This window comes from Quercus lobata, chromosome 5 (genome assembly GCF_001633185.2).
Source record: "Quercus lobata isolate SW786 chromosome 5, ValleyOak3.0 Primary Assembly, whole genome shotgun sequence".
Lineage (NCBI taxonomy): Eukaryota > Viridiplantae > Streptophyta > Magnoliopsida > Fagales > Fagaceae > Quercus > Quercus lobata.
Window position 1 is genome coordinate 69,286,712 of NC_044908.1, and position 27,494 is coordinate 69,314,205.

General features: G+C 35.6%; 3 protein-coding genes across 3 annotated transcripts; all 3 read right to left on the reverse strand.

Annotated features, from left to right (window-relative positions):
- Positions 1-4,211: 4,211 nt before the first annotated feature.
- Positions 4,212-5,117, reverse strand: LOC115991023. Its single transcript, XM_031114780.1, has one exon. It carries the CDS (start codon positions 5,115-5,117, stop codon positions 4,212-4,214), a length of 906 nt encoding a protein of 301 aa, XP_030970640.1.
- A 2,157-nt stretch (positions 5,118-7,274) lies between these two features.
- LOC115991024 lies at positions 7,275-8,033 on the reverse strand. Its single transcript, XM_031114781.1, has one exon. The coding sequence runs from the start codon at positions 8,031-8,033 to the stop codon at positions 7,275-7,277; it is 759 nt and encodes a 252-aa protein (XP_030970641.1).
- A 14,117-nt stretch (positions 8,034-22,150) lies between these two features.
- On the reverse strand, positions 22,151-26,067 carry LOC115992205 (tonoplast dicarboxylate transporter). The gene is made up of 6 exons (XM_031116296.1): positions 25,469-26,067; positions 24,134-24,611; positions 23,539-23,582; positions 23,360-23,455; positions 22,731-23,244; positions 22,151-22,624 (listed from the first exon to the last, which is right to left on the reverse strand). The coding sequence occupies exons 1-6, from the start codon at positions 25,913-25,915 to the stop codon at positions 22,590-22,592; spliced, it is 1,614 nt and encodes a 537-aa protein (XP_030972156.1). The 5' UTR covers positions 25,916-26,067; the 3' UTR covers positions 22,151-22,589.
- Between the last annotated feature and the right edge of the window lie 1,427 nt (positions 26,068-27,494).

Here is a 27,494-nt window from a genome sequence, read left to right on the forward strand (position 1 = left end):
GGAAGAACCTCTCAACGACTCCGGACTTCACTGAAAAAAGTCCGTCGTGGGGTAACCGGGATAAGACCTCAATAGTCCTCGGATCAACTTCGAGGAGGCCCATGCCATAGGGCGCGACACCTTAGGGCTTAAATGTTCAAACCCAACTCCTTTCTTTTTTACATGAACTCCTCTAAAGCCATGACCCGGCATCGCCCCTTGACCAGCGGCTAGCTTTTTAAGCCCACTCTCTACAAATCATATTGTGAGGGACCTCTATTGTGTGAGCCCAAAAATGTTAGTGGGCCGCAAAGGAATCGTGTCCTTACCTCAGCCTACATTTAATTTAAATAGGGACAATAATATCGTAAAAATATTTTTTTTAAATATTGCCTAGAAAATAGGACAACTCTTCTGTTTTCAATTCTCTACATTTACAATTTTTTTTTTCAGTGACGAAAATTAAAAATACAAAAAAAAAAAAAAAAATTTATGTTTTCAATTCTCTACATTTACAATTCTCTACTCTTCTGAAAATACAAAATTTTCATAATGGTGTTTGGAAGTTGGAGACAAAGTGACTTTCAACTAATTGTTCTCACAAAAATCTCCTTGGCTCACACAATACAACACAAATTTCCTTTCGTCTTAGTGCTAGGGATATCTTGTATTTAGAGACAATACAACACAAATTTCCTTTCGTCTTAGTGCTAGGGATATCTTGTATTTACTATTTAGAGATTCAATTGAAGGTTGTATTATCTATTATGCAACTTGAGAGCAAAACGCTAGATATCGCGGTTGTGTTCTCACGTTGACCAACTTCCATTCCTTCTTCTCCCTCCCAAAATGCTGTTTCATAGCAATCATTATACTGCTTACTTACTTGTGTCTTCAGCTTTGGGTGCCTATATTATGTTGCAGAATGCATTTATTGCAAATTTTATTAATTAATATTACTCATTATTATTATTATTTATGTGAATTAATGATAGTTATTGGTTACAAGATAATCAATTACAGTATCTTATAATCTAATCTTTTGGTCATTTGTAGGCCTTCAATCTTTGCTCAAATCTGTCCCCTTTATGAGATAATTGACGCCTATTCTTGTTGATTTATCTAATAATTGTTAATTTTTTTAAGGTAATTAAAAGGCAATTATTGTTAAGTATTTATTATATGGATAATCATTAATCCCCGAATCTATTGCACATTTTCAGTGTATGTGTGTTTATGAACAGTTGGCATTGGTTGGTGATAACTTGTTCTACTTATTTTCTCCAACATTTTTACAACAAATCATAGGTGGTTTGTTGTTATTGGTTCAAATTTGAAACTAACACTAAGATTACTTTTTTGCCCTAACAATAACAATCAGTAACAATTTGTCACTTAGAATTTGTTGTAAAAATGTTGTAAACATATCATTTCTCTTTATTGAAATCAATTGTTTTACTTGAACATTCAACAATGGATTATGGATATATATCACATGACAACAATTTTCTTAGAAAATAAACACAACGGTGACTCGCCATAAACACCTAAGAGATCCTAACTGTATTTTTGTCAAATTAATATTTTTCTTTAAACGCAATAAATTAATGAATACTTTTCCTACATTTCATTTGACCATTTTCTTTTCAATTTGACAAATATTCTAAGTCCATCTACCGTGAGAACAATGATTCAATTAAATGCCAATTTTTCTACAAAGTCCTAAATTTTATTCAAGTAAAAATTCATGACTTTTTTTTTCCTTATCCTTACTTCCTTAGCAAACGAAAAAATTCGATCCTCAACACACACCAAAAATCAAAAATAAAAATGAAATAAGCAAACAATATGAAAAAGTAAGAAATAACAAGTTAAAAATTCCTCAGGTTTTATAACAAGTTAACAACTGAAGAAGTTTGGTACATTCATTCAACACTCAAGATCCATCCACTTACATTACAAAACTCCTTAAGAATAATTTAATTAAGCCATAACCGGAGTAAAAGAGGTAAGGTTCCTAAAATGTTCCCAAACCTTTTCCCACACAACAGCTTGGTAGTTTTTGGATAGGGCACCGTCCTAAGTGGCCACGATGAGGCGGTAATTGACCCCGGCCACGACCTGGGCCTCGCCATTCACGACGCTCACGAACTTCAACTGAGACTTAGACTCGTTGTATTCCTCCACCGCATACTCTCCGATCTCCTTCACATGCGGCGGCTCTGTTATGTTTATCTGAAACCACCCACCTGGACCTGCAGGGCCAACCACAAGAAGACCCCGCTTGCCTCCTAGGGCTGTCGAAGCGTGAATTGGAAGGATCACAAGGGTAAGAATAAGGTAAAAGCACTGGGTCTTTATTGTAACTGTTGGTTTAGGGTTCAAGATTATTAGATTGGTACAAACTCATCATCATGGGAAAGAATGTTTAACTGCTGGCTGGTATTTATAGGAGATACGGTTACTTATGCAATGGGTGGAAATTTCGTTGGGACAAGTAACGCTTAACGTACCAACATAGAACATGCGTTGGGTCATGATGGATATAGAAGAGTAACGTTAAAGAATATAATTGGATTGTGTCTATCAAAAAAAAAAAAAAATTTGGATTGTGATTTTTGAGCTCTTTTCAAATAAGCTCGAATTTTGCCATAATATGCACATTTATTTTATTTTTTAATTTTATAATTTAATAGTTTTTTTTTTTTTTTTTATGTAGATTATAATTTAATAGTTACAACTTGTATGTATTTATAATTAGATTATATCATTTACACATAGTTTTAAAAAAAAATTGACATTTATGAAAATTAATTCAATTACCACCTGACATGTATACTAAATGCAGAAAACAATATGCCTGTATGTGTTTAGATTTTTTTGGTGGTCTACACATGGTAGGGATATGATTAGTTAGCAAGCAGGAGTGGGGCCGTGTTAGGTCTAATAAGTCCATAATTGTGTGGGTATCCATTTAATGTGAGAGAGAAAATACATATAATTACAATATAAGATACTGCAAAGAGTTTTATAACTTAACTGGCTGACGTAAGATCCTGCCAAGAGCCTTATATTTATTCCATAAGATACTACCAAGAGTTTTAAGCTTAAATGTACATTTTTTGGTGTTTTTAACCAAAAAATTTCAAAGTTTAAATTCCTTCTCAATCCCCTATTGTAACAATCAAATTATTATTTATAAAAAAAAAAAAAAAATGCATAATATACCTTATCTATTTGACAAATGCAAAATTTATCTCACAATATAGAGTAATATGGTGACATTTGCATAATCTATCTCACAATATAGAATAAGATTTTTCTAGTGAAAAATTTATATGAAAAGAATGCTACCTAAAGGAGAAGGAAAAAAAATTGCTTATTGCTAATTGGACATGATAATTGACGATAACATTAGATTTGAGATTGGTTTTTGTACTTAATAAGTCATTTAGATCAATATTTATAATGCGGTCCTACATTTAATTCTAAAATTAAGAAATAAAACTCTTTAAGAATAAATAATTTATGACTCATGGTGCAAAATTGGAACTTTAATTTGAAATTTTAATTTGAGTTTCTCTCAGTTTCACCTATTATTATATATATAGATATATAGATTTCTTTGGCGAGCCGAGGGTTGATTGCTCTTCTAAGAGCATTCACATCGGTCTCCTCAAATTTTTAGTCAATTTAATAAATAAAAAATTCTATTTTTTCTAGTTTAACTATCTTTTTTTTTTTTTCTTTTTTTCTTTTTTTCATACAAATATATCAGTCTCAATATTACATCACTCTTTCAATTAAATATTATTTCCTTCTCTTCACAATTTTTAATTTTTTTGGATGAAAACAGTGACTTTATGTAATACTGACACCGCTAATGAAAGGCTAGTATTATACCAAAGAGAAGCAAAGCACCCAATTTAAGATCACGACAAAATTAGACCCAAAAGAAAATGGACGAGCTTGTTATTTATTTTATTTTTTTGAAAGCCAAACCAATTTCATTCATAAGACAAATAACATGAGTCTACATACAAGGCTTCAAGGGCCGGAGGAGGATCTTCCTCCAACCAAACAATTTCGTCCCTAATATTTCTAGCAAACCTAGCTAATGAATGGGCTGCCCCATTAGCAGCAATCCTAATGGCTCTGAATTCCACCCGTCACAGCCTTCCGGCCAAGCAGCGGATATCATCAAAAATGATCCCCAGCCGAGACCAATCAGCCTAAGTTGACACAATGGATCTCATAACATTTGCATTGTCTCCTTCCACAATTAAGTCTGAGAACCCAACTTCAACTGCAAACTCCAAGGCACGACGGCAAGCCAAGACCTCAGCCTCATCACTATCCAAGACTGCAAGGCCTCTTGACGACAAGGCTGCCATCACCTGACCACCAGCATTCCTGATCATCACGCCCACACCAGAAGCTGAAGCATTCGAGAAGACCGCCGCATCAAAGTTCAACTTGTATGTTGAGCCATCAGGTGGCTGCCACCCCAGACACGGACCAGCAAGGGCGGGGATAGTAAGCAGCACCTGTGCATTCTTATACTCAGCCAGCAAGCTCTTAGCCTGATCAATCAAAACCCCCGGCTCCTGCAAAAGACCACCATGCACAACCCGGTTGCGCCTATGCCAAAGCAGCCAGCATTGCACCAGAAAAGCTTCTAGAGCGTCCTCAGACAGCCTTTGCATTAGCTCCTCCACCAGCTGAAGAATAGAGGCCTGGGCATTCAGCCCTTTCTGCAAAGCACGTTGAGGATAGCCAGCCCAAACGTCCTGGGCTGCACCACATTCCCATAGAGCATGAACAATAGTTTCAGGAGCTTGCATGCAAATGGGACACAGAGCATTTTCAATGATCCTCCGCTGCCTAAGCCTTTCAAGCGTTGGAAGAATGTTGTGACAAGCATGCCATATTCTCGCCCAAATTTCGCTGCCCGGCTTTGGATTGGACCCCTCACCATCCTGCTTTAGCTCATTCCACAAATACCTTGCTGTATGATAATCGGATTTCACCAAGTACCTCCCATTTTTGTTATGCAGCCAGAATAGCTTGTCTGGAACACACCACCTACTCAAGGGGATCCGGTATATAGCTTCTGCATCAAACTTGTTGAAAGCCATGTCAATGAAGGCACGGTTCCATTGGAGGGTATCCCAATCAATTAACTCCGACACAAGCCAATCTTCCCCAACTTCAAAAGGTGTGACTAGAACTTTGTTAGTTGGATGGCCAGGCAACCATTTGTCAGATAACACCCGGATGGAAGAGCCCGAACCAACCCACCAACAACAGGTAAGCTCTTCCAAACATATGAGCTATTTGGGTGATTAACTGCCTCAAGAAAGGTGCACCGGGGAAAGTATTTAGCTTTAAAGCACCTATAGAGAAGAGAGCTGTGATCGGTTAACATTCTCCATCCTTGCTTTGCCAACATTGCAAGGTTAAAGCTTCGAATGTCTTTGAAACCCAGACCACCCCCTTTCTTTGGCTGGACAAGGGACTCCCAACTCTTCCAATGAATCTTCTTTTCATCTCCACATTGACCCACCAAAACCTAGCACACATCATATTAAGTTCATTACAAAGTTTCATTGGAAGTTGAAACACTCCCATCGTGTAAGTAGGAATTGATTGGGCCACAGCTTTGATTAGGACTTCCTTCCCCGCCTTAGATAATAGCTTTCCCTTCCACCCTTGTATCTTCTTCCAAACCCTTTCTTTAAGGAAAGAGAAGGCATGATACTTTGACCGGCCAATCAATGTAGGCAAGCCTAAATAGGACTCAAATTTCTCTACTTCCTGAACTCCCAGCTTATTTTTTATCCAATCTCTTTGCATCCTCTTTGTGTTAGAGCTAAAGAAAACAAAAGATTTTTCTAAGTTGATACATTGACCGGAGGCCACAGCATACAACTCGAGGACATCAGAAATCACTTGCACTTCCTCCTGCTTGTTTTGGCAAAACAAAAGAGAATCATCAGCAAAAAGCAAATGAGATATAGAAGGGGCATATCGGCTAATGGACACTTCATGAATCCTACTATTCTCCTCTTCCCTATCCAGTAGAGATGTGAAGGCCTCAGCACAAAGCAAAAATAAATAAGGGGAAAGCGGATCACCTTGGCGAAGGCCCCTAGAAGGTCTGAAATTCTCATAGGCCTTGCCATTTAGACGGATGGAGAAAGAGGTGGTGGTGACACAACTCATGATCCGGTCAATCCACCCTTGCGGGAATCCCAACTTGAGCATCATACCCCTTAAGAAAGGCCATTCAACTCTGTCATACGCTTTGCTAATGTCCAATTTCAGAGCTATCGCACCTTTTTTGCCCTTTTTTCGGCCATGCATAGAGTGCAACGTCTCATAGGCCACAAGTATATTATCCGTAATTAAATGCCCCGGCACAAAAGCACTTTGATTAGGAGATATTAATTGGGGTAAAATTAACTTCAACTTGTTAGCCAGCACTTTAGAGATTATTTTATAAATAACATTACATAGGCTAATAGGTCTAAAATCTAACATTTTTTTCGGAGACTTTACCTTAGGTATGAGTACAATATGGGAATAATTTAATTCAGGCAACAAAATACTAGTATTTAGAAAATCCAACACAGCACTAGTTACATCATTACCGACAATATGCCAAAATTTCTGATAAAATAAAGCATTCATACCGTCCGGTCCAGGAGCTTTGGTCGGACCCATCTGGAAAATCGCCATTTTAACCTCCTCAGCATCAAATTCATTGGACAAAATATTGAGCATATCCGAAGAGAACCTAGGGTTTACTGCATTCAAGCATTCCTCTAGCCGATCACACCTCCCTGAGGAGAACAAATTCTCAAAATATTGGACTGCCACTTCTGCTTCTTCTTCAATCTTCTCAACCCAAACCCCTTCAGAATTTGTAATGCCTTGTACAAAGTTCCTACGACGCCGTTGCGAGGCCTTAGAATGGAAAAATTTTGTATTTTTATCTCCGGCCTTTAACCAAGCCAAGCGGGACCGTTGCACCCAATAAAGTTCTTGCTTCAATAACAAATCATCAAGTTGTTTACTGGCTGCCACAAACTCAGTTTGGTCACCTTCATGCAGTCTTTCAAGCACTTTCTTCAATCTTTTAATTTCCTTCACCTCCGGTTTTGTTCTAGTCGACCCCCAAGAGTTTAAATCAGCCCCACAACAGTTTATTTTAGTGCTAATACTGGCCATAAGAGACCCTACACACCCTACATGGCACCAAGCTTCCTCAATCACCCTACCACAATCCTCCTCTAAAGCCACCTTTCTTCAAACATAAACCCCCGAGCCATTCTACATTTGAATTTACAATCCGACCCTGTCTGTAAAATAATAGACATATGATCCGATGCATGAGAGAATTTATGGTAAACCGAGCTCGCTGAAAAATAGTCCATCCATTCCTTATTTGTAACCACACGGTCAAGCCTTTCTCTAGTGTTTGCTGCACCTGGTCTCTTGTTATTCCAAGTGAATTTATAGCCTTGGAACCCCAAGTCAATCAGATGACAATCCTCTAGAGTAGTCCCAAAGTCTTCCATTTGCTTCACCGGTGGTGGGTGGCTACTTAGCTTTTCCGAAGCATGTAGAAATGCATTAAAGTCTCCAACACAACACCACGGCCCATTAACAAGTGAGGAAAGATGCCTTAAAAGGGTCCAGGACTTGTGTTTTTGACTAACATCCGGCCAGCCATAGAAACCAGCCAAGAACCATTGAAAGCCAGACTTCTCAGTCACTTTCGCCAAAACATGGTTGTCCGTATAATTAAATACTTCCAGCTTAACATCCTCTTTCCAAACCAGAGCTAATCCTCCACCAGAATGAGGCTTTTTAACAATAAATTTATTCGGAAAAGCTAATTCTCTACAATGGTGCTTAAAACCTTCTCTATCAAGTCTGGTTTCCATAAGGAAACAGACAGTAGGAGCTTCATCCCTCACGATATCGTAAAGGCTTCGAATTGTCCAAGGGTTCCCAAGCCCTTGGCAGTTCCAGCTTAATAGCCTCATTGTGTTCGGCGAAGGTGTTCCGACACCCCCACCGTTTTAGTTGTTTGGGTAACATTCCCAGTTTTGGCTTTCTTCCCTACTTGCTCATCTAAAATAAGAGAGCATACCTGCTGCTGCTGTGCATGGTGTGGACGTTTGCCCAGAATTGGTGTTGTGCTTTCTTTTACTGTCTCCATAGGCCCATGGTCCATACGGGCCAGCCTGGTCCACGTCCTTTGTTTTTCATTTCCTTGAGGCTTATTTTTTCCACTTTCGTTTATAGGCCCAACCCCTGCATCCAGCCCATTCTTGCATGGCCCATCAACTCCATTCAGCTTGTCTATCTCCGTACTCTGTTTGCCACGCTTCACGGGATTTGCCGGCAAGATTTCTAGAGCAGTCCCAATGTTCACATTTCCGTCATTAATTTCCTTGTCATTTTCGTCATTAATGCCTTTGTCATCTCCATCCCTTCTATCTGGCACGCCCTTGCCGCCCCTGTTCATCATCTCCCTCACCGTTCCTCTTTCTTCATCTCCATGATCTCCCATTTCACAAGCTTGACCTCTACGATTCGGGGAGCGAACACGACTTACAGAAGCTTTCAACCATTCCCCATACTGGTGCTCCACTTCCCCATTACCTTTGCCCTTAGCAACTGTGAAATATTTGGTGCAATGTTTGAGGTCATGGCCGAGCAACCCACAATGATAGCAAAACAGAGTGAGTCTTTCATATTTAAAAGTTACCCAGCTTCTTTGTCCACCCGAATCAGCTAGAAAGGCTCCTCTCCGAATGGGTTTGGCTAAGGGTATGGCTACCTTAACTCTCATAAAAAATCCAGGGATGTCCTGTTTTGATCTCTTCTCCACTTCCTCCACAGTACCTAACTGGTTGCCTATTTCCTCTGCGACTTTTGGGGAGACCATATCAAACGGTGCTCCCCATATTTGCACCCAAAGGGATGCTGATTCAAACTTAACATCTTTCTAAGTTCATGTCCCCCTTGCCAAGACTATTTGGATCATGGAATTCGGTCCAGAAAGGAGATTTGCTTGTCAATGACTAGCTCCAAGAACAGCCACAGCCTTCACCATCATATCCACATCCCAGACTTCAAAATCTCCCAAAGTATAAACCCAGACTTCAAAATCTCCCAAGTAGAGCTGTCTTTGCTGATCACCGCCAATGGTACCATCACAGGCAGCGAACAATGGCAGAGTAACAGCAGCGAACACAACCCAACTGCCTGACCCATGAGCCAAGCCTAGCCAAACAATCCAAAACCATAAACCAAGCGGAAGTCGACATTATCGACCACCAAATTAAGCCAAACAATCCAAACCCATAAACCAAATCATAGTCACATATCAAACTTATAAACCATATCAAAGCATAAAGCAACAGAAACCCAGATCAAACACAGCTCAACCACCTGACCTGGATCTGAAAATGGAGTCACTACGCAGAGTTGTCATAGATTATCACAACTGCTAGTTATGGTGTCGTCCACTCCGACTCAATTTGTTCAAAGAAGAGCTTGGCCATGGAGGTTTGATTTGAAGTGAGAGAGAGAGAATCAGACCAAGAAGGAAGACAAAGGACAAATGAGAGAGAGAGAGAGAGAGAGAGAGAGAGAGAGAGAGAGAGAGAGAGATGAAAGCTGAAAGATATTAGTGAGAATGGTCCCAATTTTTGGCTATGGCAAGGAAAGTGTCTCGTCACATCTGGCGTGGCACTGGTCCTCGCTAAGTTTTTTGCACTAGTTTAATGAGATTAATGTTTGAGTTTTTTTGAATTTTTAGTTATATATTTGCTGAAATATTAAAATAGCCATACTGATGTGAATGTTCTAAAAGCTTGTTTTACAAGCACGGTTAGATTGTAGGTGTTAATATCACAAAAACACATGCCTCCTTCCTTCAAATTGCACCATTTATGCAGTAAAGTTTGGATACAAACTCTTATGTGATGAAGAAGGCCGAGATTTTGCTATTGCTTCAAATCAAGAAACTGCAAAATTGTTCTAGTCAGATTTATGGAAGCTAAAAATCCGGGTAAAATTAAGTATTTTATTTGGTGAGTTTGTAATGATGCTTTACCAACTAAATGTAATTTGCAGAAGAGGAAAATTGTTACTGATTCCACCTATGATTTTTGTTCAATAATCCTAAAACCATCATACATGCATTGTGGGGTTGTGCAACGACTCAAGTAGTTTGGATAAAATTTTTTGGCTTCTTTGATAAGAAGACAGTGGGCTTGGGATCCTTTTGCAGAGCTCGTTGATTTGGTAAAGCATCAATCTCATTTGCCGGAACTCTTCGCTATCACTACTTGGCATATTTGGAACCAAAGAAACAAATCCAGGACTGGAAAGAAGATGTTACCCCTGGAAAAAATGGCCGATGTTGCCAAGACCCTTCTCTCGGATTTCCATAGATTTCATGCTCCCAGAATTAAAAAAAAAAAATCCCCGAGCTCGAAATATCAAATGGAAAACTTGGACACCTTACCTTTAAAAAAAATATTTGATGAGGCTTTGTTTGAAGACACTGATGAAGCTGGAATTGGTGTAGTGGTTCAAAATTCCTATGGTAAAGTGATGGCTTCTCTTTCAGAATTGATACCAAAACCCTCCTCTATGGTTGTCCATGAACTTTTAGCAACTAGAGGGGCTACACTACTTGTTCAGGAAATTGGTATCAGTCAATCTATCTTCAATGGTGACTTTGAAATTGTGAAAAACTTTCTTAAGCGTAGGCCTCTGAAATGATCATAAACTTTCTTTAAGTGTGGGATACTTTACAATTTGCATATGGACACTTGATCAAAGATACTCTTGTTCATGATTGGCAAGGTAATGTTATAGCACATGCCTTAGTTAATGTTTATTGGCAAGGTAATGTTATAGCACATGCCTTAGTTAAAAAGCAAAACTTTCGTACCCCTTTATTAGTTTGGATGGAGGATGTTCCGTCCAACTGTCTTTCTCTTGTTATTGCAGATTTACTAAATTAAATAGAATCATTGATGGATTTCTTCTCCAAAAAAAAGGTTTGTCCATACCAATATTTTATTCCATACAAAAGAGCTTTTTATTTCAAATGTTTTAAGAAAATCAAAACTCAAAATTCACTCATGATTTTTATTATAATGAGAATTTAAGGAACATAGACATTAACATAAACATAAAAAATTGAGGAGGCCTGAGTGGCACTGGAGAAAACTCATGATATAGCTTCTGTCAGAGTAAAGCTCAAGAGATTGCAATCCATCATTGACAGAGAAGAGAATGTGAGCTTCAACATCAAGAGGAATTCCCTGTTAGTGAGTATCCTCATAGGAGCTACACTTCAAATTTGTCAAAAATTTGTTGGTGTCCGTTTTGTGCTCTTGCACAGGCTCCAATGTTCTTCCAAATCGGAGGTGTCAACTCGAAATCAACTGCATCTATAGTATTAGTGCTGCTTTCAGCACTATCACTTGTTGGATCGATTGTCGGTGCCCTTCTTGTAGATAGAGCCTCAAGAAAAAAGATGATGTTGATCTCTCTGGGAATACTGTTATTTGGTTTCGCCGCACTCAGTTTTTTTTCTATAACCAATAAGCTGTGTCTCCCACTACCACTGTCATTTCAACAAAATGTATTTCAAGGATAAATTCCAACTGTTACGAATGTTTGGAGCAAGGATGTGGCTATTGTTTCGACACAGAAAATGTATGGAAATCATCAAATATTTGAATTTTCTGTTCTACTCTTTTTAAAGTTCAATTAAAATTCCTACTGAAAAATTGTTGTTTGTATTCTTGTAGTTCAAAGTTGGCAGGTGCGTTGACAAACTGAGGGAGAGTAAGCAGTCTTGCTAGGATGAAGACGGGGCCTTGTTTTATGCCGGCTGCCCAAGTAACAATGGATTCCTAGCTATTGGAATGCTAGTTGTCTTTGCTTTGAATCATAACCAGCATTCCAACTATAATCAACGCGGAAATTCACCCAATAATGTATCATGGGGGCGGAGGTGGGGTCGTTGCAACCATCGGATGGGGGATGAACTTCCTGGTGAATTTACCAGTGTTTTCTTCTATTGCAAACAGTACCTTTGGATACATTACGATTTGCATATGGACACTTGATCAAAGATACTCTTATTCATATAAACTCTTTACAAAGTTATTTTTTCTCCTATGTTTATCGGCAAGTTAATGTTATAGCACATGCCTTAGTTAGGAAGACAAAACTTTCGCACCCCGTTATTAGTTTGAATGGAGGATGTTCCGTCTAACTATCTTTCTCTTGTTATGGCTGATTTACCAGATTAAATAGAATCATTGATGGATTTCTTCTCAAAAAAATGTTTGCTAGTATCACTATTTTATTCCATGCAAAAGAGCTTTTTATTTCAAATATTTTATGAAAATCAAAACTCAAAATTCACTCATAAATTTTATTATAATAAGAATATGATGAACATAAACATTAACATAAACACATACACACAAGATATCACGCATAAATATCTTAATTTTTCATATAATAAAAAATATATGTAAAAAAAGGATTAAAAAATTGACATTTGTGAATAAGCTATGACTCAAATTGCATGTTTAACTTGTCAATAAAAATTAGCGATAACCAAAAAACAAAAAATAAAAAATAAAAAAGCATATAGAGGATAACAAAAATTTAATACATGTATAGCCTAAAAAATTTAATTATTTTTTGCATCATTTACCTTTTCTAGAATTTTTTCAATTATCCCCATCATAAATTCGAGCTAACATCCATAAGGCAATAATATTCCAATAATATTGTATTATTGTTGGAGTATTTATGCCAAGCATTTGCAAGTATGTATTATAATGATATTGAAATATTGTTGGAGTCTACATATAATCAACAAACAATATGCTTGTGAAGAATTTGCAAGCATTTGAAAAACTTTTCATTCCCTAATCTAAAACTTTGAAGTGGTGCTCCTATTTTCACAGTAGCAACCAATAAAACCGATGCTCCGATTTCAGATTTACTGTAGGAACTGTGAAAGACTGCGCCCCTGGCCCGCTTTTATAAGATGTTGGGCCAAACCCACGTGAATGGGTGGAGTCGTGTTATTGCCTCTCAAAATGGAGGTTCAACTAGTTATATTTTTTCCTTTAGATTAAGGGGAGTCGCCACTTATTTAATTATTGGGATAAATAAAAAAACCAAAATTGAAAAAAAATTCCTCATTTTATTTATTTGAAATTGAATTTACATTGATCATAGGAAATTACATGACTTTGGCCCTAGATACAATTTAAGATAAAGTACATTGCTTTATTTCCTAGTTACAATCTAAAAATCGAAAAGTATATGGATAAGTATTTGATCTATTAATCCTTGATCTAAACTCAAAAACTATGTTACAAGGTAGGAAGGTATTAGACACCCACCTTACTCGGTGAAACCGGTCTTCTAGACTATGATGACCAACATTCATATCACATCATCCATTATGTTATCAATCAATTTGCATGTTGAATTTAATATGTGTGCATATGATATACCCTAATTCAATTTATTAAGAATTGAAAAAAATAAATTCTAGTGAATGTGGGTAGATGATGATAACCTAGATTCAAGAATTTAAAAGAATTATTAAAGAAACATGTTTTTCATATTTTTGATGTGGATTTAAGATTAAATCTAGTGATATGCATGAAAATGTGATGAATAACCAAGAAGAACATTCAAAAACATTTAAACATATTCTAGAGAATTTAATATTTACTATCATGCTTTAATCCTAAATTCTCATTATGACAACACAAAAAACAAGTTAGGGAAAGAGATTATACCTTCATGCAAGATCCATATAGTAGAGAAAGGGACTTCTGATGGAGGTCCTAAAGGTGGAGGAAAAGAAGAGTTAGGAGAGGGAGAGAAAGTCTCACTCAATACCTTGAGCTTTAGGAAGACCAAGATATGAAAAGATTGCTTAACTTCACTAAAACTCAAGAAAAGAGAAGAGAGGGGTTTTTTTAGGGTGCTTTGAAATGAAGGAGAGGAAAAGTTTATATAGTAGTAATAGAGGAAATATGAATGGAATGCCATTTAATGAGGGTTGACAAAGACTCATGAACCTAGACCTCATTTAAGCCTTTGGGGAAATTTGGTGCATTAAATGTGGAGATTGATGAGAGTGGAGAGCAAGCAAAGTTCGGTTTTCCAGTAGTTGTTGTAACAACCGGTAGAGTCAACTTAAAAAAATTATATTTGACTCAATTCTGATCGGAATTGTTTCATTTTTATGCTCAAATTGAAGCCCCAGATGTCTACTTTCTGGAAAAATTAACCTCATTCACAAATTCAAAATATTCTAAGAGATATTGATGGAATAGTGAGCAAAGGTCATTTGTTAGAAAATGGTTTCAGAACAATTAACATTAATAAGTCCCAAATTAGCTCCCAATTAACATTAAATAGCTCCAATCACTCCCATTTCAGACTTAATTGGTTTCAAATTTACTCTAATTAAAAGATAATTGCACAAATTACTCATTGAATAATTAATGATTAACTATCTAGTTAATTAAGTGTGTGCGACCCTACCATATAATGTAATCCTAACCAATTAAATTATAATACATCATTGATCTTAAATTGATTATACTTATAACCAATTGAAATCAATTGTTCATAATCACATATAGTCGGACTCAATTTGTGATGGTGCATCTCAGCCATTAAAACTTGATTTGATGATAACTTTCAATTTGGTGGTCCGATTCGGGCTTATGACCAGTCGATTTAATTGTTACAATATCAAGATCATTTTAGTGAAATGAGATTAAGGATCTAATGACCAGAATCAAGATGCATATTTCCAAGGTGAAATTACTCTTGTACCCTCCATGTGAGGTTAAAGGCGGGTTGTAAAATAGGGTGTCAATAGGAACACAATGTTGATAGCTTATGAGTTGATTTTTATAGGAGTTAGATAGAATTCTAACATGATTTCTCTTTGGTTTCAATTTAGGGATTTTGTGTATTTTGGGGGAAATTTTGTTTCTATTGAATCTGATGTGATGAAAGACTTAAAGAAAACCTAGGTGTAATGCGTAAATTGTGATGCGTAATTTTTAATTAATAAAATAGTTGTCATATCACCTAAAAAGTCATATCATTGTTTCGTTGGTCACAAAGGCACGAAGACTAATGATGGTTAATAAAAGGATCAATAATGCTTAATTTTGAAACTTCAAGGACCAATAAGAGTCATTTGAAACTTTAAGGACCAAAAGTGTTAATCATAAAAATAATGTTAAATAGGACACACGTATATATCCATATCTACAAGCATAAAGTTATGTATATGTTTATGTTTCTTGTATGCATTGCACCTAAAGTAAACTTCATACTTATAAAAATCATAAATTAACTTAGAATTTTTATTTTTATTAATCAAAAGAATGTTTGTTAGCATTTTATTGTGGGAAAATCCCATAAATTTGATTGTAACCACAATTCAAATTTTGATATCATTCATTCATTGTGTGGGGACCTTTTTGTCTGTTGGGTTAAGATAAATTGACCCCAATTTATTAATATAATTACCCAAGTTGATTAATTTGGTCAAATTACATGCAAATCAGGGAGGCACCAACAGATCACCAAATAATTAATATGCATCTAAAAATAAATTAACAAGGTGATTTGTTGACAAATGAGAAAAACCTCTCGCAAAGCAAAAATCTCACCGGGTGAATTTAAGGTCACTATTTCCAAGAATCCATTAATCAATAATTAAACAGTTACAAGTATAAGGAATCTTACCACTACCCTAGGCTTTCCAAAAATACCAACTTACAGTTAAACCTCTGCTTCAATACCTAATTGAACTTGCTATTGCAATAGTCTTCTTTACTTTGCACAAATCTAGAGGATTTCACTTGAGCAAAAGTGAAGCTCACTCAAGAAAAAATGAAACTCACTCAAGTGTAAGAGAACCTTACCTGAGAAAACAACCCATAACTTCACCTAGATAATGGTTCTTTTGTGTCATCTTTTCTAAACCCTAATTTTGCACCTACATAATGCTTCTCTTACATAAATTTTCAATATATAAGAGGTTGCGACTCCGTTAGCTATTGAAAAACATATTGTGCCTCTTATCTATTGATGAAATTTGCTAAACCATTTTACCCACTCTACTTATGGTTTCAAAGTAGGTGTATGAGAAATTAAAACTACTGAATATGATGAGCTATCGATTCATTTAACTTGTAGGAACCGAATACCCACACCTAGATCTTTCTTGGTGTAAACACCCTTTTTTGTAATAGTATATAATCTTTAGTCCCGACACCAATGACAAGCTTGACACTTTTCAACAAAGGGTAATTGAAGCATTTTCGATAATTCAAAGGTAATCACAACTCAAAAGTGTTCAAATTACTTTGAAATATGAAAAATGATATTTTCTTACTATTTTGCCAATATCTTTTTAACCACAAAGAATTTTTTAGTGAGTTTTTTTCATTTATAAAGTAAAAACTTAGTGCTTCAAAATGTACACCAATTTGGCCTAATTGGGATTAAAAATGAGTGAGTTAAGCTTGTTTGAAGTCAAGAAAGCAATGTTATCAAGAAATTAGGGTTCCACATGAGGCTACATGCATAGACTCAAAATTGCATATGAAAGCTTCATGGTTAACGACACAGCTTCACCCCAGAAGCCCGAAACATCCATATTTGGGATCAAAACTCTTCAATATTCAGGTAAGTGCATTTTAGATGCCTAATGGGCTCTAAAACCTCTGAAAGAGCCTAAACCCCTAATTTGATCTCTATAAACACACTATTATGCCTCCATTTCAAGAGGAGGCTAGAGTCTTTTTACTTTATTCTTCATTTAAAAAAAAAAAAAAAAAAAAAAAAAAAAAACCTATTTTTCCCTGATATATGTTAATGTATGTTAATCTGGATTTGTGTTAATTATATTCAGTTTCAAGGAATTTCAATGTGTTCTTCTTAGTTTTTGTGTTCAATTTTCTTGTTAATCAATCTTAACACATGAAAGTATATTCTTGCAAGACAGGTGCATATGCATCTTGAGACTACATATGTAGGATTTTCATCTTGCGCACGCAAGCTTGAGATTGCATACTCAACCAGAACCTAAAATTGATAAATCTCATGCATCAATCAATCTATTTGATTTTTCACACGCTTAATTAATTGGTTTGACTATGAATCCCTATATCTAGGTTAATAATTACTTGTATCATTGCTTTCCTTTTCCTTTTCCTTTTTTTAGAGATAAATACAATATGATGCTAACTCAACAACTTGAACACCCTTTCTTCCTTAGACCCCTAAGCACTTTGTGCATAGAAATGTGCTAATTTAGCTACAAGGCCCTTGGCTACTTTCCTTAATTGACTTTGAATATAATACGATTTTTCCTCGTTAGTGTGTACGAATGTAGTTTAATCTGATTTAATCACTAACTTTCCTTTAATATAATAAATTGCATAATAGCAAGTAATTTAACAATTTATTTATAAATAGTCATAGATCCACATGATGCTCATGAAAAAATAATTATTTTGTAATTGTAATATAATGTATAATTTATACTCTAAAATTTGTTGAACATAATTTGCTCTACCTAAAAATTAAACAATTGCTATTCAGTCCAATTAGGCCAACTTCAGTACATTTCGGTCCAAATTAGTCCATTTGGTCAATTTTGGTCCCCCTTGGCTCATTTTGGGCTAATTGGCCTTAGAATAATCCTTTTTGTAGATTGCCTTTTCCAATTTAGTTAAAAAATTCATTTTTTTTTCTTAATTTTTGGGCTGAAAAGTATGAAATTTTATTATATTTGGGCTAAACTCTTTAGTTATGAGTTAAAAAAATACAAATAAAATAGACATTACAAATTAGAAATATGACCCTAAAAATGCAATAAAAATGATAAATATTCAAAAATGCTATTTGATCCACTTTGTCCTCTTCAGTCTACTTTGGTTCTATTTGGTCTACATTGGTCTTATTGGGTCCATTCGGTCCACATTGGTCCTATTCTATCCACTTCAGTCCTATTCGTTCCACATTGGTCCTATTCTATTCACTTCAATCCTATTCGGTCTACATTGGTCCCATAGAATCCACTTCAGTCCACATTGGCCATATTCAGTCCACTTTGGTTCTATTTTGTCCACATTGGTCCTATTTGGTCCTTTATCGTCCTATTTGGTCCATTCTATTCACTTCAGTCCTATTTTGTTGACATTGGTCCTATTTGGCCCTCTATGGTCTTATTTGGTCCATATGTTCACTTTGGTCCTAATCTATCCATTCATTCTTATTTGGTCCTATTCAATCCACCTTGTTCCCATTTGGTCCATACATGTCCACTTTGATCCATTTTGGTTCACTTTGGTTCATTTTAATGTAGTTATATATAAGGAATATTTTTTGGGTTGAGAGTACCTATTCTAAATCTAAATTTATTAAAAAAGAGGGTAAACTCCACTAACATACTTTAGGGTTTGGACTAATGCCAACTAAATTCAAGAATTTTCAAAACCAGCCAATTTGGTCCTTAAAGCCGACTTAGTCCCTAAACAGTTAGTTATTTTTCTCAACTATTTAAGGGACTAAATTGGCTTTAGGAACCAAATTGGTTAATTTTGAAAAAATTTGGACCTGGATGGCATTAGCCCAAACTTCAGGGGGTATGAATGGAATTTACCCTAAAATATATATAGATCTTACACTCAGTATCTAAAATTTTAAGCAAAACTTTTTTTTTTTTGTTACACTTTTATTGAGCCACATTAACGTAGTATTTCAGTCCACTTTAGTTTATCTAAATTTAACTAAAAGTCTTTTTTAACCTTAAGGCTGTGAATATACAAATCTAATCTTTAAGGTGGTTTCTTATCTATATATAAAATAATAGGTGAAGTAGAGAGTGTGTGAAATTGAATTCCAAATTAGAACTCTAATTTTGTGCCATGTGTCTTGAATATGAAATTGAAATTGAATTTTGCATCATGTGGCTAAATGCATGTGGGCTCATTCTCATTAAAACCACTTCTATGTATCGGGTCAAGTGAGTTACTGTGCTAATTAAGTTTTTTATTGATTTTGTAGTCAAACGTGAAAACCAAAGAGATTAATATCGGAGATAGGAACTTGGTTTGGGTACATTGCATAATTTCCAAAAAGATAGCAAAGCCAGAGTTTGCATCTTTGCTATAAATTGCTTACAAAGTTTGCATTTTTACATTTGCACTGAGTTTCAGATTAAAGTGCTTTCTTCTTGGTTCTGACACTGAGTTTTGTTTACTATTCACTTACAAAGTTTGCATCTTTACATTTGTTATAAATTGCTAATATGTGATTAGATGCACATTATGCCTAAAATTCACTATCCTTATATTTGGCTTTTTGTTCAAGTTGGGCACCTATAACAATGAAGAAAGCATTGCTGTGAACTGATGGATGATACTTTTTGCAAGCTGCAAAGGAACTTAGTGATCAATGGAATCTCATGTGAATTGGAGAGGGCCCGGCCGTAGATGTTTGGATGGCAGATGTGAGTCACTATGTTTTTAAAATGTTCAGTAAAGGTAAAGGTTATGAACAATGTAAATTTTTCGGAGAGAGATTTATTATTCTATATTTACACAAGTTTGGTCGCCTTCTTGGAGTGGATCACTCCACCCTGTCTTTTCTACTGGAATTTTTTATTCAGATTATTACAATTTAATTCGAAATTTTATTTGAATTTTCCTATTGTTGTTACTATCATATATTATCATTCCAATTGTTCAATTAGAATCTAAAATTGGAGTCCAATTTTACTATACACGTGTACAATCTAATTATTTTTAATTTTGCTGTCATGTGCAGAAGCCAATGAGATGAAATTAATAACACATTAAACACTCATGCTTTGGGAATCGGTAGTACCAATCTAAATCCATTGGACTTGCTTCGTTATAATACAACTATGAAGGATGTATAAAAACACGCACAAACCCATCTCTCTATAAAAAGAGATTGGAGAGAATTTCTGTTATCAGCCATGGAACATCAGAGGTTTTTTCTTCACACAAATGCCCATTATGTTACAAAATGACCCATCGTAAAACTACAAAATGAGTACAACTCTGAGGGTTTTTTTTTTTTTTTAATTTTAAATTTTTTAAGCTGCGAAAATTTCAATCACCAATAGAGATTGAAGATTCAAAAGCGTGAATGGATCTTTTGGATAAACATTGTCACCAAGGTTTATCCTTGTGTGTAAAATATATATACTGCTAAGTTTTGTTAATGAAATTTTCTGGTTAATAATATGAATTTAGACTTAACTGACCCTTTTAAACATGAATAAACTCATGATTAATAATATATTCATTCTCATGCGGTAGCACGGGGCTACATACTAGTTTGTTATAATGTATTACTTTTAAATGAATTACATGAGGTTGATTATACCTTCAAGTAAAATACATACATACATACATACATATATATATATATATATATATGTATAATTTTTATTTAAATAAATAATTCAAAATTTTCATTCTCTTAAAAAAAATTATTATTGTAAGGACTCAATTTGGATTGGACGCAGTATAGGATTGAGTTTTAGCCCAACAAGCCTGAACAATAAATTTATAGAGCGTGGTGAAAGAACTAGTTATACTCTAGAAGAAAAATAATAAAAGTTGTTGAATTAAGATTGTTAAACACAAATAAGATAAGAAAATTTGTGCTCGGCCTGGCCTGAGGAGCTTATATTATAATGTCTTGTTGATGAACAAAGTTATAAGAGTTCACAGTATTATTACAAAGACTTCTTGATTTTTTCCGATCCCCTTTTTTAAGCCACCTTCCCATGCTATATACTATATTCTTGATAGCATCCCTTCCATACACGTGTAGGTTGAATTCTAGGAACTCCTTCTTGTCCCATCCAACACCCTCTAGAACCATCAACTAGTAGCTGTAAGGTTGTTTCATCACTGTTCAAGCATCACCTCCACATTAATATGACCAGAGAGTTAATTGGGAGATATTTAATGTGAAGGTAGCAGTTTTTGAAGATATTTGTTGTCTCCCTTTGCTCATCCCTTATCCAATACCCGACTCTTAGTTGTGATGCAACCTTGAAGGATGCTTGGGATAATAAGACATTCTTACTGACCTCGAATCCCCTTTTCCAAGATGAATTTTCTCCTCAGACGTATTTTGGACTATCACATACAATCTTTATTTCTTCTTCTTATACCATTCCCATTATAACCTTATTTAACCATCCTCGGATTGGGTCATAGGCCCAATTCATACAATTTTAATATTACCTTCTAGATAGTTGGCCCCTATAATTATAATAATCAAAACTCATAACAAACTTATATTGAATATGTATAATTCCATAAATCTCTTGGAAGAGAAAAGTTAGTGAACTTATGATCCATTTGGATTGAGGGGGAGTAGAGTAGAGTTTATCCGAAATTAGTCTATTTTTAGCTAATTCTACTCTACTCTCCTCCCTCCTCCCTCAATCTAAACAGGCTATTAGTGATTGAGGCATTAGGGGCAACAAATTATGTGATTTGAATGAGAAGCTCAAGTGAAACTTTGGAAGGAACTTACAAAGAGAAAACTCAAAGATGAGCTCACAGTCTTAACTATAAGCTCTGGGATGAGGTTTTCAAACAGAGTGGGCACAAAGAATTCAAGCTCTCAATAATCTTTATGGTGGTTGCCACTCCCAAATGAAATTGTGCATCAATGGTTGTTTATATAGGTGAAACCTAGGATAAAACATTGATTCAGTAAACTCAATCACTATTTTCTGCAATCTCGCTCAAGTGAACTTACTGGTTGAACAATATATAATGAAGCTATTTTGAACAACTCTCATTAACACTTGTTTTGACATAGAAATTAGTCAACACTTCTAAAATCTAACACTGCATGTAAGCAACGAATCATTATATAATTTATATACAATTTAAAAAAAAATAAATAAATAAAGAATAAGATAGTTAAAAATACAGTAATATGCTACTAGTACCACAACTCGAACCCCTCTACTCTAGAACTTCCAAACACTTTGTGCATGGGGCTACAAGACTCTTGGCATTTATATACAAAGCTTGAATGAATCACAGACATCCAATTTACATATTTCATTGATACATTTCACAGTAGTGAAAAATTTTCAAACATTGCTCTAACTTGAGGAGCAAGCAATCATTAGATATACAGACTATTGCTACATTTTTTTTGATAAGTACAGACTATTGCTACATAAAAATATAAAATGAAATGCACGAGCACAATCAACCGGTGAAAAATATATACGGGGGAAAAGAATGAGAACTGCACCCTTTTAGTTCTTTTTCTCTAGTCATATTCTTTCCTTCTGTATACAGTGAGCCTTTTGTTTGCCAAGGAATAATAACGCATTGTTGTCTATGGATTGCTACTGATCTTTCACATGATGCTTTATTCTTTTGCTTGAGAATTTGCCAGAAATTGGATTGGGAGTTTGCCAGTTGTTAAACATCTTTATTTGTCTCAAAAACATAAGCTCCTGCAATACAAATTGGTTAGTCACTTACAAACACAGACAAATGTAATCTTTTTAATCAAACAAAAATATCAAACAGTAAGCTGATGAGTGGAAAGGGATTAATCACCAAGTGTAGGCATCAAAAGGGTCAATGCAGCAATTCCTGCAATCTTGAGTGGCAATCCAATCTTGATCATGTCTTTCATTTCAATGTGTCCAGTTGAAAACCCGACAACATTTGAAGGAGTTGCCGTTGGAAGCAAGAAAGCAAATTGTGCACCAATTGCTCCGGGAACCATAAGAAGGAGAGGGTGTAAATGCATACTTTTTGCTATTTGGATGAGAAGAGGAACTACTAGTGTGGTAGTTGCATTGTTTGATGTGATGAATTCGGTGATGATACTGCTTATCAGACAGACAGCAGGGGCAATGGCTAAATAAGGAGCCCTCTCCAAGAAATCTAAGGTTTCAGACAAGACGTTGGCAAGGCCGCTGGACTCCACTCCCTCAGCTATGGCAAAGCCAGCTCCTAGAAGCAAAATAAGGCTCCAGGGCAGCTTCTTGCATTTGTTCCAATCCATCAGCTTCTCTCCCTTTTCTTTCTTGTTTGGAATTATGAATAATAAGGTTGCCATCATCACCTGCATGATTATGAATCACCCTAAGTTGTGCAAATTTGAGAATCAAGTTCATCCTTTAAGCCGATTGTAATTCATTTTTTGAAAATTTATGCAACTCATGAGTAATTGTGCTCACACTAACTGTTCCATCACCAACGCGGCCATTGAAAAGAACTCCCCAGCCCGGAATGTCATCTGTTATGCTCTTTGTCATCCACAAAACTATTAGTATCTGCAGCAACATATTTTGTTAATCCAAAGGCATTCCTAAAATTAGTTTCTATGGTCAACACATTACAATATTTTGCAACGCACCGAAAACACAGCCAGCACCATCTTCTCAGCAAAAGCCATTGGACCTGATCCGTTCAAAGTAAGAGTCACAAATTGATCAGGCTAATTTCAAAATATACAAAGACAAAAACATGATTTCACTTATGTCACATATTCATTTCATCCTATTTTCATTGTACAAGGCATTGCAACTATTAAAGTCAATAATGGACTCCATTGATTGAATGTGCAAAGCCAACACCCAGACAGTTACATATTTCTATCAATAATCCAAAGTCCCAAGAAATTGACTAGTGTTTTTTTTTTTTTTTTTTTTTTGATAAGAAGAAATTGACTAGTGTTAATGGTATATGTAACACAATGGTTGCAATATTGGAAAGTATGAAAATCAATAGCATTTTGGCAAAAGTATTCACAACTACCAACAAGGTATGTTGTAATTGATGCCGAATAAAATAGTATTAGCGATAAGATTATGTAAGAACGATATTGTGTTACTCATAACTTGACGTCTAAAACAAGTTATGAAATGAATAGTGAAGGAGACTTGTGTGTGAAGTCACAAACCCAAAGTAAATATATATAAAAAATTGTTAAGAGATAAATTAAGTCTTACCCAAAAGTTCAAGCTCCTTCTTCAAATGGGATTTGTCCAAATAGGCAGAGAGAGCCCTGCCTGAACCCTTTGAGCAATACAACAAACAAAGGATACCCCACAAGGCAATCAAAAGCAAGAAAGCAAAAGGGAACCCAAAAAAGAACCATTTGTTGAAGCTGATAGGCTCTTCATTAGGAAAATACTTCTTCCACATCCCCACCAATATGAGATTGACACCTGTCCCGGTAAGTGTGCTCATCCCACCAATAGCAGTAGAGTAAATCACACCCAGAATCACAGCCCTACAGAACTTGTTTTCAACGTCCGATTGAGTGGGCCCCGTTGGTAAACGTTGAATGATCCCAGTGGCCACGGGCATCATCAGCACCGCAGCTGCCACGTTGTGCATCCACATGCTGACGAAAGCTGTGGTTGCACAGATTCCGAGAAGGAGGAGTGGTGGATTTAGTGGATCCCCACAAAATACAATGGTTATCTGTATTGTCCCACGTGGCAGTAAAATTAACTAAAAAGACACGTTGTACAATAAAGTAGATGCTTCATGATTTCTACTGGTCCAAGATTCCAAGTGTCTAATTCAGAAAAAAAGATAAAAGGATTCCAAGTGTCGAACAGCTAATGGGTTGTGTTCAATTATTTGAGAGAGAGAAACGGAGACCAATCAAAAATAAAATTATTAGAGAGAGTGCGTGAGAAAGAAAAACTCGTATATTCTTTTTCTTTTCTTTTTTTTTCTTTTTTTTTGACACGGTGTATATTCTTTTTCTTATATTTTCTTCTAAAACCAGTTTTTGAAGGGTAGATCTTAGGATTTGTCAAATTTTTGACTCTATAGCATATGATACGAATTTTCAACAAGTTATCACATCACAAATTTCTTGATTTTTTAATTTATTTACATAATTTTTTTATGAGAATTAATTTATTTACATATATGACTGTAGAAATGACAAATTTTGATGGTGTACCATAAAAATAATGTCGGTATGATCAAGTAAAAATGCTGATATATATGTTATAAAATTGATTGTGTCATCAACATTCTTGATATTTCTTTTTATCATGGGATGAGTTAAGAGGGATGAGTTAAGAAAAAAGAAATATCAATCAAACTCCAATAGTTGGCTGGTATTTCTTGAAAATTCTAATTGAATTATTTAAATACCATATTCCCTAAAGATACTAAAGCAAATTCCACATCCAAAAGCCAATTAGAACAAGGCCCTTGAATGCAAAACCACAATTTACCAACAATCAAAATGGAAGTGGGTTTTTGAGAAAGCAAATAGATAAAGAAGTGGGGAAAAAAATTGAAGTTAAGTAGGAACTCACATTGAAAGCCAGTCTTCTGTGTATGTTATAATGTTCAACAGCAAGGACAAGTATGAAGCTTCCTAACACAAGAGCAATCACATCATCCATATAAGAGTGCGCAACATGATCAGCAGAAGAAATCCCAAAAAGTGGGAAGAGAAAGAGAGGAGACATGGAGGTCACGGGCATAGGCACAGCCTCAGTGATCCACCAAGCAAAGACCCAAGCAAGAATGGCCAACATGTTTTTGCTAGTCACGGGTCCATCAAGCTTAACAAAAAGACATACAATTGTGCTCAAAAGCGGTCCTAAGAGGATGTACAAGTTTTTGAGTGTGAGAATGGAGGAAAGAGAGGAAAGGAAACTGAGTTTCCGTTGCGGTGGATCACTACGGAGAGGGAGAAGTGGGGTTTTGGGGTCATCGGAGATGGGATGAGCCAATTGATCATGGTTATCGTTGATCATTTTGAAGCTAGAGAGAGGAGAAAATGGTTGAAAGGATTGGAAGAGAACGTGTATTTATTTATGGTTTGATAACGAGGATAAAGGTTTGGACTTGGTGGTTTTTCTTTGGATATTAGTAGTGGACAAGTTCAACTCTCTTTTTGCAGCTGTGTCGTTTGTTTTCTCTTGCAGTTGTGTTGTTTGTATTTAGCTAATCAATGGGAATTATTTGGGTATAACTGGTGACTAGCTAACGTATTGAACAAAAAATTCAAACTAGACAATGTCTCAACAAAAAGTTCCTATACGGCTACTCTTCAGACGTATGTAGGTCCCGCCAAGCAGTTTTTTTTTTCTTTTTTTTTCTTTTTTTTTAGATTTATTATAACCGGAGATTTAACCGCTGATTCCCCGTCTAATATAAATAAACACGTGTATTTGGACAAATGATAAAGTTTAATTCTCAAAAGTGAAACGTCATAATTAAGTGTTACTCGTGTGAATTCTATCTTGATTGCCACTAATTACGGTGGGTTTAGCATAAAGTTTGGAAAATAGTTAGTTAGTTAGTTATAACTTTATTCTTCCCTTCAATTATTCTTTTCTAGCTGTGTTTTGTATCTGTTAGAGATTAGCCCATTAATATAGGCCCAAACCTAATTCTACTTTGTGTGCAAGTCAAGTTTCCTACTTGTACTAGAAGTCTATTAGTCTAGGATTTAGTTCACTATATATACACATGTTATGATTCATTATAATACAGGATTTGTACTACACTCTAATATATTATTGATGTAGTCCTTTAGAGTTTCCTCCGTGGATGTAGGCCGTTAGGCTGAACCACGTAACTCTCGTGTGTTACTATATTCTATACTTTATGCTTTCACTTCCGCATCTATACTAGCATATTCAACATGGTGTATCAATGCTAATATTTAACATGGTATCAGAGCCACCTTCTTGAGGCCATGGTTTTCTGTCCTTACGGTATATTTAAAAGCAATCTTTATCTTCCTCGGTGTTTTTTTTTTCGCTGCGTTCATCTTCTTTGGCTTCCTACTGCTACCGTCAAAACTCTCCGGTATAATCAAACTACCATTAGAAGTCGCATCAACACTGCAAGACCATTGCCTTTCTCAAACTACCGTCACAGAGCCAAACTTCATTCAAGGGATCTTCTCAACTTTATCAAATCTCAAGACTTCATCAAGCTTCCATCTTGAGTTTGAGAGGAGGTGTTAGGGATTAGCCCATTAATATAGGCCCAAACCTAATTCTACTTTGTGTGCAAGCCAAGTTTCCTACTTGTACTAGAAGTCTATTAGTTTAGGGTTCAGTTCACTATATATACACATGTTATGATTCATTATAATACAAGATTTGTACTACACTCTAATATATTATTGATGTAGCCCTTTAAGGTTTCCTCCGTGGATGTAGGCCGTTAGGCTGAACCACGTAACTCTCGTGTGTTACTATGTTCTATACTTTATGCTTTCACCTCCGCATCTATACTAGCATATTCAACATGGTATATCAATGCTAATATTTAACAGTATCTAAGGAACAGAACCAATTGTATTATTCATTCCGTACATTT